The sequence below is a fragment of the Anomalospiza imberbis genome, chromosome 17 (genome assembly GCF_031753505.1).
Source record: "Anomalospiza imberbis isolate Cuckoo-Finch-1a 21T00152 chromosome 17, ASM3175350v1, whole genome shotgun sequence".
Classification (NCBI taxonomy): Eukaryota; Metazoa; Chordata; class Aves; order Passeriformes; family Viduidae; genus Anomalospiza; species Anomalospiza imberbis.
In genome coordinates, this window is record NC_089697.1 from 3,857,058 (window position 1) to 3,876,907 (window position 19,850).

Genomic DNA, 19,850 nt, shown 5'->3' on the forward strand with positions numbered 1-19,850 from the left:
GGACACATCTTTGCTGTATGCGCAGCCCCAGCCAGAGGCAGAGCTGCCAGGCTGGCTTTGGCAAAGGAAAGCACATCACAGCTCACCCAAAAAGCTCTTCCTTGTTCGGTCTAGCTGCTCTGCAGTTTTCCCAACACCTTTCCAATTGCAAAGTTAATATGTTACTAAGATCACCACATTCCATCCTTGGCTACCTCAAACCAGGCCAGTGCTACTGTTCCCACACTGGAATAGCTACATGGTGCAACTTCAGCCTCCAAAGGGCAACAGAAAGGCTCTGCTACATCAACACTCCTGCTGCTCTTCTCTAGCCTCATCACCCCTGCACCCCTGCAGGCATCCCAACCTCCCTGACTCAAACACAGCGTGGCACCTGCCCACAGCCAAAACTCTGGAACAGCTGATGATACTACTAAGAGTGTGTTGTGGGGGGGGGGGGAACCTCCCTTCTCCTCCCTGTTGAGAAGCCAACAGGAATTCAACAATTTGCCAGGAGAGCAAAGAGCCCACACAAAAACCAGCACTTTGCTGCCTTCCCCCAGCGCTGTGAGGCAGAGGCAGAGTCCAAGGGATGTGAGCACCATCATTTATTGGAAGAGGGAGCACAGTCATGGGGAGAGGCCCCTGCCGGAGCCATGGCAGGACAAAGCAGCCCCACAGGGAGCAAGGGGCTCCAGACACAAGTCACCCCACAGCACCACACCCCTCCCTCCTCCTTCTCCAGCCCAGGGAGACACTCCATCCCCTGGGGAAAGCAAGGAGGGAGATTCAAGGCATGCAGGAACCTTCACAAAGCCATTGCTGAGGTACCAGAGCAGCAGCAGGAATTCAGGGATGCTATGAGGCTGGTCTCCAGCACCTGCTGCACGTGCTGCTCCAAGGTGGAACACAGCTGCTGCTTCCACCTCTCCAGAGCTCAGGTCTTGCTGTCACCTCTTGCAGAGAGAGGTCTTGCTGTCAGCTCTCCAAGCCACCCTTGTTTGCCTTTCCATAATTATCCCAAAGCTTGCATTCCACACACTAGCCAGCAGTTAGCCCAATGTATTACAATGTAGATCTACCTGGGAACTGAAGGGAAAAAAAAATCCAGTCCCATATACGAGGCCTGGCAGAAGATATTTTTTCCTGTGGTTCCCCCTCCACTTATTAAAAAGTTTTAAAAAATAAGATTAGAAAGCAGAACAATCCTTCATGATAAGATTAAGGTCCTTGATGTGTGACTCTGTTTCAACGTGCCCAGAAACTGTCGAGCTTTCTCCTGCATGAAGAGTTGGTCCCGAGTTCCACCACAGGCCACTGCTTTCCAAGCCCTGGTCATCTGCAGAGGGAAGAGAAAGGACGTGTACCACAAAGTCAAGGGCAAGGACAAATATCCTGTGACATCCTGTTCTAAAAGATTGCAAAAAATAAACAAAATTAACGAGGGAAATAAAACTTCAGAGCCCATCTCACAACCAGGAGGAACTTGCCCACCACCAGTTACTCCTCACAGCTGAGGTGGTAATTTCTGGGGTTTAGGGTCAGCAGGTTCCCAGGTGAGGGCTCCATTTCAAGACAGTCCCTTTCAGGGCTTTCCATTTGCCTCGAGACAAAAACCCCAAAGCACAAACCTATTAAAACTCACACATTCTGAAAGATATTCCAGAATGATAGAAGGAATTCAAGCACAGCTTTGGAGTTTATTGCCAAGCAGTTCAACTCCTACAGGAGCTGCTGGGGCCCGGGTCTGTTTTGATCAAATGCCATCCTTAACAGCAATCTGGTGCCTTCAGTTTCAGTAGGATCCCACAGCACAAAGAGGGAGCCACAACCCAGGAGTGCTTCAGGTGTTTCTGCACTCCAGGAAAGCCCCTGAGGATCCTCTGGTAAATGCCAGGAGACAGGGAGTGCCCTGAACTGGAAATACCCACTGCAGGGAACCAGGGCTCCAGTGTTGGCCACAACAGGAACATCCCACACAGCCACAGCATGGCTTTGGGCCCACTGAGGCTTAGCCCAGAGCTGGATGAGCTTCCTCAATAAAAAACTGCCTGCCAGCAGCACCAGAGCAGCACAATAAATCCCCAGAGGCCAGCAGCAGCACAGACTGCCCTGCTGGCAGTGGGATTTCACTGCACACCTGTACTCTGTCACCACACCAGCTGCCTCCCTGTCACCCCCAAAGTTTATTTATACAGAGCTATTAGCTCACAGAGCAACACAGCCCTGGCCAGGACAGGAGGAGAAATGGAAGTGTTTAAGAAGGGTTTATTTTGGGAAGGAGAAGGAATCACTCTGGCTGAGGGGTATTTATTTGTCAGAAGAAACAGGTTCCACAAGACAGCTCTAATGCAGGGACAGATCCCCCCTCAGTGCAGTTTCCTGAGGATAACCCTGCACCTTCCTGGGATGGGAAAACACCATCACAGGAGCCCCCAGCTGCAGTTTAACCCCCCAACTAGGACAGGTCATGTTTCCATCCCCACTGAAGCTACCAGAGACCTCAAGTGACTCAATCCAAGCAAATACCTACAAAATTATGGTCCAAATCCCCATGCCTAAGCTACACTTAGACTTTGTCTAAGCCCAGCAAATAGGGATACCTCTCCAAGAATGCATCCTGCCTGAGAGTGGTGCAGATTGTAGAGAGATCTGTTTATGCCCCAGAGGGCATTTGTAGGCTGCTGTGACTCCAACAGAACCCAGCTCCAACTGTGCAGAGGTGAGGAACAGAGCTGCTGTAACAGCACCAACCTCAGCACGAGGTACAAGGTGCCACACTGCCAGCTGGAGCTCTGTGCCATGGGGTAATGATCAAGCAGGATAAAGCCAGCCTATGCTGCCTAAGGCACACAGCCTTTCCCACTACCCAGAAACACCCTAAAAAACACAGTGGTGGGAAATACCTTCCTGTTTAACCTTTACACAGCACTTCAGAGTTGCTCTGCCCTGAAAAGCAAAAAAAGATGAGCTTGCTGCTGTCCACTCAAGGAGTGCCCACTGGAAAAAAGAAGGTTTATTTTACTGCCAGAATAGTCACCCAAATTCTTTTCTGGGTGAGAATTCCCATGAGGAAATCCAGGGCCAAACATATCAAGCAGGCCACAGCTGTGGCTTTGAGGAACATAAAATTACACCTCTGGCTCAGCATCTCCCAGCCTTGGTGTAAAGACAGCCCTGACAGTGCAGGGATGCCTGTGCAGCAATTCAGAGCTCCATCCCTCACTCCTCAAGGGACAAGGGCTGCTCTGCCACATGAACTCCTACCTGGGAGAGCAGTGGCTGCTGCAGGGCTTACCGGTGCTGGTGGCCTGAAATGGCTTGGCATTTTCCTGTAGGACATTTTCTCTGGCTGAACTTGCACGAAGGCTCTGTTGAGCAAACCACTGTCATTCTTTCTGCTCGAGGAGGACAGGTTCAGGGACCTTGACAGGAAATTCACAGGCTGCACCAAGAGAAAAAGTGTAAGGAAACAATAAATCCAGCCCTTCATCCACATTCACTATTCAAAAGGCAGCTCCAGGCTGCTACTGTTGCTCTGCAGAGTGTTTTCAGAGCAGAGCCTGCTCTGAGCACACAGCCCCTCACCTGGGTTCTTTTGAAACACACAGTCTTGGGGAGGGCAGGCAGGTTTTGTGTCATGTCTTCATCCACAATGTCCAGCGCCAGAGACTTCCGGACCTTCTTGATGGGGCTCCTGCGCAGCTGGGGAATGGAGGGACACCAGTGTCACCAAGAATCCACCCTGCAAAGTGACACCCTGAGGGCCCAGGTGCACACCAAGGCCACAGCACCCCAGTTCTGCATGACACCAGCACCTCAGGAAGAAGATGTGTGTAGTCTTCCCCACCAAAGGGCACAGCAGCTTCCAGTGTCCCCCCTCCTGTCACCTCAAGCCACCAGTTTAGAGGAGGAGCTTTTAGTAGGAAGGGAAGGCCACCAGGAAACTGAGACTTTTCATGCCATCCCACAGCCTTCTGAGAGCCCAACTTGCCCCAGGTGTTCCAAGTGTGCCAACAAGCCCTGAGCTCAGCATAAACCAGGACACTCCTGGCAGTACTTTAAACAGGCCTTAACCTCAGGCACTTCTTGCTGATTAAAAGAGAGCAGCCACAGGGCTAAAAACATTTTGGCATCAATAGCAGGATGACTAAAACCATCCAAAACACTCCTCAAGAGCACAGGGCAGCTTAGCAGCTGGTAGGGGATGCACAGCCAGCTCACCCCTTGTTTCCTCTTCTGTTTCTCAGGCTTCATATCATCCTCTATGATGAGTTCGATGCCAGCTTCACTTCGGAGCACCTCCTTCAAGTCTTCTTCCAGGTGAGGAGTCTGGGGCTGGGGTGGAAAGGCAGAGAGAGCACAAGGCAGTCAAATTCTCCATGTTGGGCAGGCTTACAAGGATTTCCCTCAAGGGACAATGAGGTCAGGAGAGCCCACAGTGGGAGGACAAACACAAAAACCTATTTGCTTCCCAGCTGGAGAAGATACGACAAGTTTTCTGCTAGCCTGATGGATTTACAGGATCTCCAGGTGCAGGGACTTATCAGCTGAACCCCAGTGTGCCATCAGGAGACTGGTGTGCATAGAAGGCCTGGGAGATCCAGCTCCTCAGGGAGGCCTAGGCAGATCATTTCCCTGCTTCTCAAGGTCATCAGTGGCCAAGCACTGCAGCCTGATTCAAGGGCAGCTTTTTGGCATTTTTAGCTGGTTTACAGAGGATTTAAAAATCCTGCAGCTCTTTACAATTAAATGATTACTGTGACAATGTCCCCTTCACCCTTCCCCTCTCAGCCTGGCACTACCAAACTGCCCTTTGTTCTAGCACAGATAAGAGTTTGCTCACACCCCTGCCCCAACCTCCCCAACCCTGTGTCTCATTTGCATTCATCAGCCCCACAAGGCACAGCCCTGCCCAATAATTACCAGAGGTCTAATTGGTCCATATTTCTCCAGGGCATTTTTGAAAGGCGTGGGAGTGTGAGGTGTGTTGTCCACCACATATGTCTGATCTGGTGTGACAAACCTGGAAGCAGAGTGGGGAAGACAAGGAATTAGGCTGTAACCCACACAAGGCCACAAACCACCCAGCAGCTGAGCACAACAGAAGTCACTTGGCTGTATCCCCAGTCAGCTTGGACACTCACTCCCTGCAGCTCAGAGAAGAGCTGGTTTTGGGGGGAAAACAGTGATTTAAGGAAATTCCCAGCCTGACTTGCCCCTCTCTCAGTAATGCCATGACAAGTACTGAGAGCTATGTCTGAACTGGACCAGACTCCTGTGTGGAAAAGGGAGGACTTACGCTAAGTTCTTCTGGAGCAGAGGGGTCTTGTCCCTGTGCAGTGGGGTGGTGACAATCACCTTCTGACTGCACACAGGCGTGGAGGTCAGGGAAGGGTTCTCCAGTTCTAGTGTATCCTGTTTGCTCCAGAAGTTCAAGAACTGCACAGCACAGGAAAGAAAAATTGAAAACACTCAGTCTCAAGCAGCCAAGCATTGCAGCACAAGCCATTACTTTTTCCTAAATATGAGGGAAACCCTGAAGTAGAAACAGCCCTCCCAAACCAGGGTGGGTCACAGACTCAGTTCTGTACACACACACAAAAGCTGCCAAGAGATGTCTCACACCTATAAAGCTTATTCACTTCCCATAAGGGATGAGCTGATACAACGATCAGAGCTACCAGCTACAGAGTGGAAGAGAAGTCTCTCCTTGCACTGGTAACCTCAGCTCACCCAGTTTATTCCAACCTCAGGTTGGCAAACATGAGGGAAGTCAGTGTAACACAAAGTGTACATAACAGGTCTTGCACTGAGCTGTCCTCAGCTTAAACGATGAGAAAACAACAAGCTGTGTTAGCTCTTCTAGGGTTTCACTTCCCAGCAGCCAGTAAGTGACTGCTCTGCTCCCATAAGGAATAGTGTTTGTACCCAAGAGCCTCTTAGAAGAGAAAAACTGTGTTTGTGACATTCACTGATGGCTGAAGCTCAGCTTGAGACAGGGCATGCACTTTTGTCTTCTCAGACTCACTCCAGACATTCCTGCCTTTTACACTCTGCAGAGCTTTACACTATGGGATATTATGGGACCTACTCTCATTTCTTCTTCTTGCTGGGCTTTCATTCAAGTCCACCTGAACCTGCATTTTGGACTCTCCTGTGATGCCTCTCCCACATTTTCTGCTGCAGAAACAGCAGAAATAAAAGCCTGGAAGGCACAGCTGGGGAGTGTCTGGACAACACAGCTGCAGTGGGAACTGTGCTGGAGAATGCAGCAGCCTTTATTTTGATTTATAGACACAACTCCACCACTTCACATGAGACACTCTGGTGTCACTCTGGGTCTGACCACCACAGTTCTTCAAGGTGACATGTGTTGGAGACCATGTGTGAGGACACTGTGGGAGTCACAGCAAAGGCTGAAAGATCCTGAGCCCCTTTTGCAACAAAGACAAGGCCAGAAGCATTTCCATAGGCACAGCAGGAAGATCTGCACAAGGTGTTTGCTGCCCAGCCTGTCTGTGTGACTGAACTGCAAACAGGGAAAGCAAGTTTTCACTGGTGCCACTCTGCTGCCCACAGCTGGGGCAGCAATGCCCGGGAGACAGCAATGCCCCAGGGACAGCAGCAGTGTGCTCTCCATCACACCTTGGTATGCAGATGGGGCTCCTTCCTCACGATGTGGCCTGCCCCACACACAGGGTAGCTGTGCTTTCTTAAAACTGCGCTCACTCCCAGATGGAGGCACAGGCTGCTGCTCCCACAGGAAGGGCAGCGCTGAAGAGAAGCAGTGCCAGAAACCAACTCTGAGCCTTCTTTTAGTGCAGGAACATGCTCTGCACACTGGCATGGCCTCATTCAAGGCAGGAGGAGCACAAAGCTGGCAGAGCTGATGAGAATACATGACATTAGGGCAAGAAGATACCTGAGATGGAGAGAAGGGCAGTGTCTTTACAGGAGTGCCCTTGGGCGTCATGCTGTTGCAGGAGTCCAGGAAGGACATGCTGGTGCTGGTGACGTTCTCCGTGACAGGCGAGAGGGATATCTTCCTTTTCTTCTGCCTCTTCAGCACCGAGGGCGGGGTGCCAAAGCTGCCCTCAGCGTGTGGGGAGATGGGGATGAGCTCTCCCTTGCTGCTCCTGCTCAGGTCAGAGATGGTGTGGCCATCCAGGCGGTACTCGGTGACGTTGGGCAGCGCCAGGGCCGCCTCACCGGGCGCTGGTCTGGCCGGGCTGGTGCTGCAGCTGCTGCTGCCGCCAGCCAAGGGCTCCTCGGGCAGGTCAAACTGGGTCAGGTCACACCACCCATCTGGGTCCTGCACACAAGGGAAAGTGTCAGCAGCAGCCCAGGGTGGCAGCTGAGCAGACAGACTGGTGAACTGGAAGGTGAAATAAGTGGGGGTGTGAGATGGCACCAAGCTTTGGAAGGAGCCTGGCCAGGGACAGCTCAAGCCCTGCTCTCCTCTGCCACGGGCACAGCTGGAGCCAGAGCAGGGCTCACCCAGCTGAGAGCTGTTGCTTGTGCACAGGGCAGGTTTTTCTATTTATGCAAGGCTGGTTTCCCTGTTTGGTTCACAGCACAGCTGCACCCCCTCAGAGAGGGGACAAAATAACCAGCTGGGCAGAGGGCTGGGGACAAGCACTGAAGGAAGCAACTATCACCCAAGAGCAGCCCACAGTCTGGGGCACACCTGTACAGCTGGGCATGGGGCTCTGGTGTAACCTGCACTGCTGAAAGCAGATTAAAACTAACCAGACCAGTTCAGAAATGAGCTGCTTCACAGCTCCACCCCAGCAACACCCAGCACCACAAAAGCAGGCCCCCAAGGGCCCACAGATGGGCTGCTCAGCCTCAGGCACACCATCTTGTTATACAGAGTGACTCCTTCATGCCTCAGGCTGGCTGGGGGCTGCAGAGGCAACTTCCCTCTGATGGCAGCCAAGTGCCCTGTTGATTTTATCCAGCCTCCCACCCTGGCATGCCTCTGACAGCCAGGGGACCTCAGCACTGCTTGACTGGCTGAAAATAACTAATTTCAGTGAAGCCCCCTCCACTGAAAGCAAATGGTGGGTGGCAATCATGCCAGCATGAAGGGGTCTGTCCTGCATAGTACAACGGGCTTGGCTTACTCCCAGTCTGTCCTGTCCTGTCCCACCCCATGACAGGACAGAAAGGACAGCCAGTGAGCATGGGCCTGAACCATTACAAAAAAGAGAGCCAGGGACACTCTGGCTGACAAAGAAGGGCTTGAAATCAGTTTGCCAGCACTTACAGCCTCCCACACAGGCAGAGCCCTTGCACAAGGACATCCAGCTAGGAAAAGCTACAAGCCCACAGCAATACTAGCAGAGCTGAAGGGTCTAATCCAGCCCTGGAAGAGAAACAGGGGGAGGCTGCAAGGCAATGACAGACCCAGTCCTCCTCAGGCTGATGATCAAGGGGATCCAGTAAGTTCACTCAAAAAGAGTGAGGATAACACAGTAGCTGGGGGGGTCTGTTACTTACAGATTCAATCATGTCCAGAGCTTCACTGAGGGCTGGGGCACAAGCTGGGTACAAATAGTTGGCAGCTTCAACAACCCATTTGTATGGTGATTCCACCAACGAAGCGCCATCCTCGGGCACTGCATCATCTAGGGTCCCCTCCACGTTCTGTTCTGCCACTCCTGCAGCTGGCAGCTCCAAGGGCAGCTCCTGAACACCCGTCACTTCCTCATCACTGACATCTTCTTCCTTTATTTCAGAGATATCCACTGGCCAGTTCGGCAGGACGTTCTTGGCACATGCAATAAAGAAAGGCCAGGTATCAGCAGAGAGCAAGGGAGCAGTGTCAGGTCCTGGGGACAGAGAGCACCTGGACATGTTCAGCTTTGCCCACTCTCCTACCCGCTGCTGGGTTTGTTTCACATGCCCATTCTCCCTCAGTGCTCTGTCCCATACACTACAGAAGAAGTGCATGCAACATAACGAGCACAGGACTCTAATTCAAGATTTCACTGAACAGTGTCCCAGGAGAAAGTTGTACTTAGGCTGAGCATGTAGCACTACTTCTATGTGCCCTATTTACCAGGAGCCTGCCTTCAAAAACCACATGATTTCTTCATGAAAACAATCACTGGGTGGACTTCCCTGCTTCCTTTTATAGAGGAAAGGAACACAGTATCTCTTCACCCTGCTCCCACACACACACTGTCTGGAGCAGCCTCCTCCTCCCACCAACAACAGCACAATGAAGCCAAAAGAATATTCAGTGTCCAAGACAGACTTGATGTTGTGATTAGCAAGGTAACAGGTCTAGCAGACTGCTGTCCTCTGCCTGGATAACACACTCAGACTCCCACAACACCTCTAGCTCCCGGAGGGAGAGATCTGGGAGGCTGGGGAAGGCACAGACTGTTTATGCAGACACCAGGCTGTGGAAAAGGCAGCGGGAGGCAGCAGAAGGGCGGATGAAGAGCTCCAGAATGCATTAGCAGGACAGGGGACTGACCCAGCTGCCTGCTGCAAGTGCAGTACCTGGCTCTCAGCTGTCGTCTGACTTTGCCTCTCCTTGTTATCCAGCTCCACGAGGAAGTACAGAGACTTGGACTCCTTGGTTTCATTGAGGAAACCTCCCGTGTCCACTTTCCTCTTGATGGTGGAATTCCAGTGATTCTTCACAGCATTGTCGGTCCTGCAGAGGGAGCAGAAGGGAACAAACCATCACTTACAGCAGCTTTAAAGCACAGCTAGCAGCTCCAACACACTCCCCAGCCCCATCCCAAGAGCCTAACACACAGATCTCCACGGGCCACCCAGCAGGGAAGGCAGCAGTGAGCAAAGGGGTCCTACCTCCCAGGCAGCAGCTTGGCAATCTCTGCCCAACGGTTCCCCAGGACCTTGTGGGCCTCAAATATGATGCGATCCTCCTCCTCTGTCCACGAGGACTTCTTCACCTCAGGGTTCAGGTGGTTGTGCCAGCGTTCCCGGCACTGCTTCCCTAACCGCCCTTTCAGGTGCTTGGCTATCAGGGTCCACTGTTTGGTGCCATATTTTTTAACCAGTTCAATTACCTTTGGAGAGAGTGGGAGGGAAATAAGGAAATGGAAAAAAGGAGGGGAAGGTCAGTGCAGTCATCTTCAGGCTTTGCTCTTCGCCCCTCCTGGGACCAGGTAAGGGCAAACAAAGGAAGGCCCCTTTGGAGGACAAGCTGGAGGGAGCCAGCAGGGCTATCAGGTGTTCCAACCCTCACAAGAGCAATGATTCTGCCAAATTTCTGTAGGAGGCTGTTTCCATGCAGACATTTTGCCACAGGGCACCTGTGAATGCAGATGACCCCTGACAGAAGATGGGGTGGAAACCGGCAGGTGCCCAGATGCAGAAACACATTCTCATTTCTGAGCAAGGGCCAAGTCCCACCTGCTCCAAGGCTCCTCTGCCCTCCCTACTTCCAAGGAGCTGGCTGTGTGAGAACTGTCCCCATCAGCTCTGCACTGGCCTGCTGCTCCCTTTAACAGTGTGGTACACCCAGGACAGACAGGGCTGCAGCTCCATGCCCTGACAGCACCAGGACACAAAGGGAGAGGTCCAAATTCACTTCAGAACCATCCACTTTGCCTCTTACCCTCCACCCAGCGCTTTGTCACTTCTGCCAGAGCCCCAACACAAATTCTTCTGGGCACTGAATCCATTCTGGGTTCCTAAAATATCCAGGGCAGTCAGGATGAAAAAATCTGCAATGTTCAGCCACCAAAATCCTGGCTGAAGAGTTCTCGAAGATTTCTACCCTGGCCAGGTGTGCTGAGCTGAAAGGTACAGGTAGAAGTGATGCTCATGTAACAAATGTCCCTGCTGCAGACTCTTGCCTTTCAAGCACAGAAAACTGGACCAAAGATGCCAAACTGAGGCCAAGGAGCTGGGCCAAAGCAATGAGGAGAGAGCTGGAGCCTAGCCTGGCCAGGATAGCTAGGCTGGCAGAGTCAGGATGATGCAAAGGGAAGGGGAAAGCAGGCAACAACTGCTCTGCTGTAAGAAGAGGGAACGACATAAGAGAAGCTTCCTTAGGGCTTGACAAAATGTAATAGGACCAAAAGGGAAAGAGTCAGGGAGCAGGAGTGTTACAGAGAATCTGCCAAATTAGGATGTTCTGGACTAGAAAACCTTGGTAAAATCTGGATTTCACTCCAACTTCTCTGAAGTACATCAAGATGATGAGTCTGTCTGAGCCAGCCCCTCTTGGCTGACTCTGGAATCAGCAGAGAAACAGGCTCACAGAAGTCATGATTCACCCAGCCAACCTCAGACATCCACTCCAGCCTGCCTACTGTGGCACAGGAAATGCCAGTTTTATTTTCTCTTAGATCCAACCTGGCCAGGCCAGGTGGAGACCTGCCAGCAGGCAGATGAATTAATTCCCTTTTCAGCTCTCTCCCTTGGCAGCCTACTGTAGCAGCACTGTGTGAAAGGGGGAAGGTGTTTACCTGGAGAGGCCTAGATCACATCCCAACCATGACTGCCTGGGCTGCTCAGGGCAGGGCAGACAGAGCTGCTCTCACAGGTACCCACCAGGGAGGACAATTACACACAGTTCACAACACCTGAGGATGGGTCTGACATCTCCACCCTCTCTGCAGACAGAGGCAGTCCAACACTCTGATCCTCTCAGCCCTGACTTACCTTTTGATCCTCCTCTTTGGTCCACGGGCCCTTAACCAGGTCTGGATTCAACACTCTCAGCCAGCGGTACTGACACTGCTGGTCACTGCGGTTCTGGGAACAGCAATGGCAACAGCCTTGTGTTAGACCAGAGGCTCCTGAGGCCCAAAACCCCCCAAAACTGACAGCAGTCCCCATACACACAGTCTGTCAAACAGAACACCTGCAGAAGCACATAAAGAACACATATGGAGATCCTGGGCCCAGGGCACTGGACACAGGGACAGGAACCTCAATTCCTCACCCCAACTCCAACAGACTCACCATGGAAAGCCCTCTATGCAAGAAGGTCTCCCTGCCTTGAAGCAGTCCCATTTCACGGCTTGGAGCTATGAAGTCAGAGCAGAGAGTTCCTCTGCACAGACACAGGGAACCAGCACAAGGAGAAGCAGCAACATGCAAACACTGGGATTCCCAGCTGGGCACGGGGTCACTTACAGGAAAGTGGCTGGCCAGGAACTTCCAGTCATTCTGCCCATAATGGCTCACTAACATCTTCAGCTGCTCATCCTGCAAAGGACAAAACATCCACTTTCAGATACACTGAGGCAACAAACACCACAGGGCTGATGATAGTAAAAGAACAAGTTAGATGTTTTGAACTGTCAAGGTTTTGTTGGCATTGTGTGCTCAGGGGAGGAAGGCAGCTCACACCAGTGCTCAGCAGCCCTCCAGTACATGGAGCCCAACCAGAGCAGACTGGTTCTGAGCTCTGCACTAAGACAAGCTCATACATTGAGTACAAAACAAGAGCTCAGCTCTGTTCCTCTACAGTCTAGTTCAAACCCTGTCGCCAAGGGCCTGTTTACCCAGCCTCAGAACACTCCTGACCAGACAGTCCATCTCCCAGCCCAGCCACTGGTTTTGTCTGGCCAGGAAAGCTGACAGATTGAAGTTTATCACCACCTGCCCAGTGCTCTTCTGTCTTTCGGTGCTACAGGGCTCTACAGCATCTCTTTTGTGATCCCTGCTGTAGCCTGGGTATGCAAACTCCTACAGCTCACAGAAAGCCTGTTAGAGACATCCTTGTCTGTGAGCTCTGGAGAGCTAAATAGTGAGATTATTCCCTGCCCAACATGAGCCCGAGGCTTTGATCCCTGCACAAAGACCACCTTACTTGGTGTTCTGACCCCAGCTGTAGTTTTCACACTGCACAAAACTGATAGTGAAACTGGGAGGAAGGAGGTGAATATCCCAGTTAACTTCAGGCTCTTAGCCAAGATGACTAAGCCATGATCCCAAGTGTCAATGCTCCCTGCTTTTGCTCCAGAAGAAGGAGTACATTTCCACTGCACATTTCAGCTCATTGGAGGCCTCAGCCATCATCTGAAACCCTCTGTGCTCACAGGAGCGCTGCAGGCAGTGGTGTTTCGCCCCGTACTCACAGGCTTACGTTAAAAATGTTTGAGCTCTTGCTCTTCAGGCTACACTTCAAACTCCCCTGAACCTCATTCAGGCCTGAGCTCAGTGGAAATGACACAAGGTCCTCTCCAGCAGCAAGACAGGAGGAGGTGAGATTGTGGCCAGCAGGTGAGGACTGGGGTGGATTGACCCAAGCCCAGGGTGCCGTGTCAGAGGCACCATACCAAAGCACCTCTCTCGGCAATTGTCAGGCTCTCACTCACCTCTTCTGGTGTCCACTTGACTTTGCACCTGCCATCCCGCTGCTCTGGCACATCCAAATCGGTATCCTGGTAATGCGGCTCATCTTGGTCCTCACTAGGGGTGAGCAAAGGAAGATTATCCTTTCTACCTGATAAAAATGCAGGAGAGGAACCAGCCTCCACCATACAGAGCAGAGCCCCAGATCGCCCCCTTCCAGCAGCGAGCCCCAACCTCACCGACACCACCCACACACCCCAGGCTGAAAGGAGATCCTCAACTTTAGGCGCCAGCTGGCAAGTTTAATTCTGCCCAGAGCAGGGGAAAGAGCGTTTCTTTGCATTCCCTTCCACTTCTGTCCCTCGGGGTGGACTTTGCGTCTGGGCACCCAGGCACAGCTCAGCAGCTCCCGGATCGCCGGCGCAAAGGGGCGCGGGGAGCGGTGCGGGAGCGGTGCGGGAGCGGCCGCAGGGCTGCCGCTCGCCCCCCGCTCCGGGCCGGGCAGAGCCGGGGCAATGTCCCAGCGCGGGCACCGCGGGGCCGCCGCCCTGCATCCCGCATCGCGCTGTCCGGCCGGCGAGCGGGAACGGGGCCGCCGGGAGGAGGCTCCCGCGGCGGGGAGCGGGGCGGCGGGGAGCGGGGAGCCGCGGCGCGGGGAGCCGCGGCACGGCGGGGCCGGCACTCACCCGCGGGGGCGGCGAGCCATGTCGGGCCGGGCCGGGGCTGAGGGCCGGGGCTGAGGGCCGGGAGCGGCGGCGCTGGCGGCGCTTTCCTATCTCGCGCCAACGGCGCCCCCCCCGCGCGGGGCCGGGCCGCGCATGCGCGCCGCGCCTCCCGCCCGCACAAAGAGGCGCGCGCGGGAGGGCGCCCGCCCGCCCCGCCCCCGGCGCCCTCAGGGAGCCCGCAGCGACCGGGGACACGGCCTCCACCCCTGCAGCGACCGGGGACACGGCATCCACCCCTGCACCGAGCCGGGACACACCGCACCCACCCCTGCACCGACCGGGGACACAGCGCATCCACCCCTGCACCGACCGGGGACACGGCATCCATCCCTGCACCGAGCCGGGACACACCGCATCCACCCCTGCACCGACCGGGGACACACCGCATCCACCCCTGCACCGACCGGGGACACAGCGCATCCACCCCTGCACCGACCGGGGACACAGCGCATCCACCCCTGCACCGACCGGGGACACAGCGCATCCACCCCTGCAGCGACCGGGGACACGGCATCCACCCCTGCACCGACCGGGGACACAGCGCATCCACCCCTGCACCGACCGGGGACACAGCGCATCCACCCCTGCACCGACCGGGGACACAGCGCATGCACCCCCGCACCGAGCCGGGACATCCTCACACCGACCTGGGACACACCGCATCCACCCCGACACCGACCCGGGACATCCTCACACCGACCTGGGACACCGCATCCACCCCGACACCGAGCCGGGACATCCTCACACCGACCTGGGACACCGTATCCACCCCCGCACCGGGTCGGGACACCCCACATCCACCCGGGACACCGACGCGGGACACCCGTATCCAGACTCCCATGTACCTCGGCACATCCTGCGGGATCCCCGCATCCAGCCCCACGAGCCCCGCACCGAACTGGGACTGCCGAGACGCCCCACACCCAACACAGCACCCGATCCAGGACCCCCCACATCCACCCCTCCACTGACCCCGCGCTGGTCCGAGACCCACCGCATCCAGCCCTGCATCCATGCGAGCCCCTGCCAGGAACCTCCTCACCCACGCCCACACCGACCTGGGCCCCCCACGACCTCCCCATCCAGCTCAGCACCGACCCTAGGATCCCTCTGCATCCACCCCTGTACCAGCCCCAAACCACGGGGATCCCCCCCACTGCCCCAGGACACTCCCTCACCCTGCCCTACACTGACCCATGACTACTCCTTTCTATCCTCTGCACCTCTGCATCCATGTCCCCATGGGCCCGGGACTCCCAGGACCCTCTCATCCACCTGAAACCACTGGGACCACCACCAACACCAGTCCAGGATGCCCTCCATTCACACCCCCCAACCTGGGACCCCCTCATTTCTACCTTTGGGCCCCCTCACACTGACCTGAGCCCCCCCCCAGCTGCAGCAGCCCCAGGCACCTGGCAGGAACATCACAAATGTTACAGAATCAGAGAATATTCCAGGCTGGAAGGGACCCCGCAAAGATCATCAAAGTCCAAATCATGGCTCTGCCCATGACAGCCACAACAGCTCAACCCTGTACCTGAGAGCATTGCCCAAATATCCCAGTGTATACTGTCTATATCATCAATGAAAGGTCTGTACACATGGATATTCCTAATCAACAGCTCACAAAACACCAGGCAAGACTTAAAACAAAGCAAAGCCTTACCAAGGTTTATTGACAGGACAAACACAACTCAGACCTCAGAGTACCTCTATTAATCAGCCATGGCCCACCTTTACTGCCCCTGTGCTTAAAAAGAGGCAAACAGAAGCCCCTCCCTCTCCCAAACTAGCTTAATTAGGAAATCAGCCTGTTAATTGATTACCAGAACTATAAAACTGCTGAAAGTAACACGGGTAGAAAGGGGTCAGGAACATCAAAGGGTCTTCACAGGAGCTGAAGGTACTATTTATTGTTTTCTTATTCCTTCCTTTATTTCTTATTTGCTAAAAGAAGACAGTTTTAGTCTCTTAAAGAAGGCTTTCCCTCTAGACTGACTGTATAGCCCCTTTACAGTAAATTCAGATGCTGTTTATCATGCATTCAGTGTAAAGCTGGGTTTGGTGTACAGCTATCCCCTTCCCTGGCCTGCCCTAGTCCCTCAGGAAGGAGCTGGAAGTCAGCTCCTGGCTGAGCTGGAGGTCAGGGTTATCATGTATAGGACTAAAAGTAAGATGAGAGCTGCCCCTCAACCTCTCCCATGCTAGCCAGAGCCTGGTTTTGGTGCCTTCTTCTCAGAGGGACTCAATTCTAGCTGGGGTGAGTGGCCCTCTGACTTCAGGAGTGAGGATAAAATACCTCTATCCCCTGTACAAAGCTAAGACTAGTGATATACAGGCTGAGGTCAAACAAATACAGCTTCAGGGAGATTCCTCTATGACCTCTGAGCAACTAACAGGCTGTGGTGGAGCTGTTTTACTCTAAAAGAGTGTGACAGGCTGGATGCCCTCCTGCATGTCCTGGAACCTGCTCCATATCCTGCAAGACTAAGACAGGATTTTGCCAAGAGTTGTCCTGTTACTGTAAGTCTGTAATCCATTGGTGAATGTAGTGAACAGTAACAGGTTTATCCTGACAGGCTCATCCTGATCTCTGTCTGTAAGCTGGACAGCTGCTGGATTCTGCACCATGCTGTCCACCCAGAGGCACAGTACCAGCATTGTGACCAGAAAGGAAATCCTGGAAAATGGGTTCTTGGCCAGCTCCTCCAGCCATAGCTATTCTCCTGTTGTGAGCTATTACATGGACTCTAGCAGTGCTCCCAAACATGACACCTGGGAGCTTCCCGTGGACTTGGACAACACAGCAAGTGGGAGTTCTCTGGGTGTTGTCAAGCAGGCGGAGTCTCTGAGCAGCTGTGTGAAGCCTGAGCCGCACAGCCTGACCCAGGGCATCTCTGACCTCAGTCTTGTCTGCTCCTGCAAGACCCACCATGGCCAGGCCACCTTTGAGCTGTCTGGTTTGCCCTGTGAGTACCCCAGCAGAGATGGCTGCCTGATGAATGTGGCATCACAGAACACCTCGACACCTTGCAATAAAGACAAGCACTCCAAACCGCTGGAGAGCCTGCTCTTCAAGAGCTCTGAGCTGGTTGGTGACATCTCAGCCCTTGGGAAAGTGCCAGCACCCAGGTGGGACATCTCGGCGATAAAATCCTTTATGGATACCAGCACATCCCTCGATGTCAGCACTGAGGAGCTGTGCTTACTGGGATGCTCCAAACTAGACACATCATCCCTGGAGACCCCTGTGGTGATTCCTCTGGCTTGGCCTGGTGCCTTCAAGAAGCACTCCACGCTGATCCACAGGTCTGCCTCCCAGGAGACCCAGCTGAGTGACCCTGACGCTGTCCCTGTGTTTCTGCAGCAGGCTCTGTGATGCTGCTGCCCTGGCTCCAGCTGGAGCTGCTGGGTGCCTGCCCGCTCCTGCGAGGGGCACGGATCCACGCTGCAGCACGGAAGACGGAGCCAGCGGCTGCAGTGGTGGTGGCAGCAGCTGGTGACAAGGTCCATCTGCCCACCTGGGGTGGCCGAGTCGGCACTGGTGGTGGGGGATGTTTATGCTGGTGATGGCACCCCCGAGAGCCGCAGCCTTGCTGGTTCCTCCTCCTTCCCCATCGCTCTCTTTTGTATTAGCACAATAAAGATATAAATGCGTCTCTACTGGTGGTCTCTGACTCTCGCTGCCCTCCCGGCCTGAAGCTGAGCCCCCTGAACACCCAGAGCCGGCCGCCGGTACAGCCCCACAGGGCGCAGCCCCCTCCGGCACCGCCCGGGGCAGGATCCTCCGAGCTGGCCGTGCCCCGGCCCCGCCCCGCCCGCCCCCGTTACCTGGCGGAGGGGTCGGGGCGGGTCCCGGCGGAGAAGGGGCCGCGGGTCCCGGCGGAGAAGGGGCCGCGGGACGCGGCTGCAGCCCCGGGGCCGTGGCTGCGGGGCCGGCGCTGCCCGCCGGGAGCGCGGGCGGAGGCGCGCCCGGGGCTGCGGATCCCTCTCCTGGCGCCCCGGGAAAGCACAGCCTGGCAGCGGGGAGCGGCTCCCGGGCACAGCCGGCCTGCCACCCGCCTGCCTCATGCAGGCTGCCACTGCTCGTCCTGGCCGCGGCAATCCAGCGCCGGCCACCGCGCAGGGACGATTTCCTTTGTCACGTCCAAACCCTGCTCCGAGGGAAGGAAAGGAGCCCAGGCCATCGCACCCTCCATTAGAGATTTTTCACACTTTCCTGTTAGATCTCACTCCACCCATATGCAATCCTGATTTTCCTCTCCTGATTCTGCTTACAGCAAAGAAAGGGAGGAGGAACTTTTTAAAAAAGCTTTTCAAGACATTTATAGTTTGCTGAATAACCAATGCACTGTCTCCCTCTTCTTTTAGGGGTAGATTAAGGGATAATGAGTTATGTTGTATGAGAGGACAGAGACAAAAAGGGAAAGCAGCAAGAGTTGCTTGTAACCAACTGTTGTGAATCACAGCAGTAATTTCATTAATATATGAACTCCCTCACTAGTTATGTGCCCAACCTGCTCCCCCTGGCCTCACCTCCCCTCTTGAAATCATTCACCTACTTCTACTTCTTCAAAATTCTGTCAATCAGCCATAAATTTTTTATGTATCACACTCCCATGACTAAAATGTTTCTAGTTACAAAGTAAGTTTAAATACTTCCAGAGGGCCAAAGGGACAGCTTTGAAAGAGATGTGAGCAATATGTATTTCACACTAATAAAAAAACATCCATTCCATGAAAAAATTTGTTCTTCAGCTGTCAGAGAGGCCTCAGAGACACCCAGAAAACAGGGAGCTGCTTGTATCCCCTGGCTGCTCACATGGCTTTTTTTAAACCATGTTACAACACCAGGAACAGGTGTCAAAACAACTTGAAACAGGGCTGGGAAACAGAAAGTTATTTACAGTTTGAAGTGCAAACACCCCAGAAGAGTACAAACCAGAGCTATAATTAGCAAGAGGAGCACTCAGGGTGTTGGTTCAGCTGCAGTCTGTGCTGGCTGATTGCTATTGCTACTGCACAGGAGAAGAGACTAAGCTTGTTGTGTAAATCTGGAGCTGGAATGTACAAAGTGCTCTGGGTGACAAACACAACCACAGCCTTAAAGGAAAACAGAGGAAGAAATGAAAAAATTCCAACATGCTGCTGCGAAAAGGGAATGGCTGCAGTGGAGGAAGAGATACAACCACTTCTGCTAACACTGTATTAGCGCATCTCAAATGGGCAGGAACTTGGCAGGGGCTTTGGGGCACCTCCTTTAGAAAAACCTGTGCCAAAATGCTACGTGAAGCATGAAGAAATGTAAAATAAAAAGATATTTTGGGGGGATAATAGATGAACAGATTTTTTGCAAAAAGTAGCTCTGATTTTAAAAACCATGGCAGAGCAAGGTAAAACACAGAACTCATGGAAGGCCTGAGTGGGGGAAGAATTTAACAATTTGTCAGACTGACAGCCAAAAAAGGCTTCATAATGCAATTTCACCACTATAATATAATAATAAATCCTTGCAATAGAGGTGTGGTGTTGATGATGACAAATCTTTTCTTCTCACCACTGATCTCCTTGGCTCTATTTTTGCTGTGCATTGAGCTTCAACATTTCATGGAAAATTAATTTAACCTGGATTTCCACTCCTGTGCATTACTGAACTCACTACCTCAGGGAGTGGGCTAAATATCAAATAAATGGAAGTACAAATATCCATGAGTTTCTGTGCAGTATCAGTTTCTCAATATATCCATTAAATCTTAAGGTTTTCATCCATGTGCTGTCCTCTCTTTTTAAAACTCTGTAGTTCTAGTCTGATATGAGGCAGCAATCTGCAACAATGTCATTATTGCT

The 19,850-nt window shown here is 53.5% G+C and overlaps 2 protein-coding genes across 4 annotated transcripts; one reads left to right on the forward strand and one right to left on the reverse strand.

Moving 5' to 3' along the window:
* Positions 1 to 572: 572 nt before the first annotated feature.
* On the reverse strand, positions 573 to 15,822 carry MYBL2 (MYB proto-oncogene like 2). Of its 3 annotated transcripts, none has more exons than XM_068207493.1 (15): positions 15,738 to 15,822; positions 13,299 to 13,392; positions 12,112 to 12,183; positions 11,635 to 11,727; positions 9,811 to 10,031; positions 9,496 to 9,652; positions 8,485 to 8,754; positions 6,905 to 7,294; positions 5,282 to 5,421; positions 4,906 to 5,005; positions 4,204 to 4,317; positions 3,568 to 3,684; positions 3,278 to 3,424; positions 2,886 to 2,928; positions 573 to 1,318 (listed from the first exon to the last, which is right to left on the reverse strand). In XM_068207493.1, exons 3-15 carry the CDS (start codon positions 12,166 to 12,168, stop codon positions 1,170 to 1,172), a joined length of 1,998 nt encoding a protein of 665 aa, XP_068063594.1. In that variant the 5' UTR covers positions 12,169 to 12,183; positions 13,299 to 13,392; positions 15,738 to 15,822; the 3' UTR covers positions 573 to 1,169. The 3 variants fall into 3 exon arrangements, with proteins under 3 accessions (XP_068063594.1, XP_068063592.1, XP_068063593.1); XM_068207491.1 differs by lacking the exon at positions 15,738 to 15,822 and adding an exon at positions 14,846 to 15,030; XM_068207492.1 differs by lacking the exons at positions 2,886 to 2,928; positions 15,738 to 15,822 and adding an exon at positions 14,846 to 15,030.
* On the forward strand, positions 15,771 to 17,434 carry LOC137483990 (uncharacterized). The gene is made up of 2 exons (XM_068207494.1): positions 15,771 to 15,906; positions 16,583 to 17,434. The coding sequence occupies exon 2, from the start codon at positions 16,633 to 16,635 to the stop codon at positions 17,380 to 17,382; it is 750 nt and encodes a 249-aa protein (XP_068063595.1). The 5' UTR covers positions 15,771 to 15,906; positions 16,583 to 16,632; the 3' UTR covers positions 17,383 to 17,434.
* Positions 17,435 to 19,850: the final 2,416 nt, after the last annotated feature.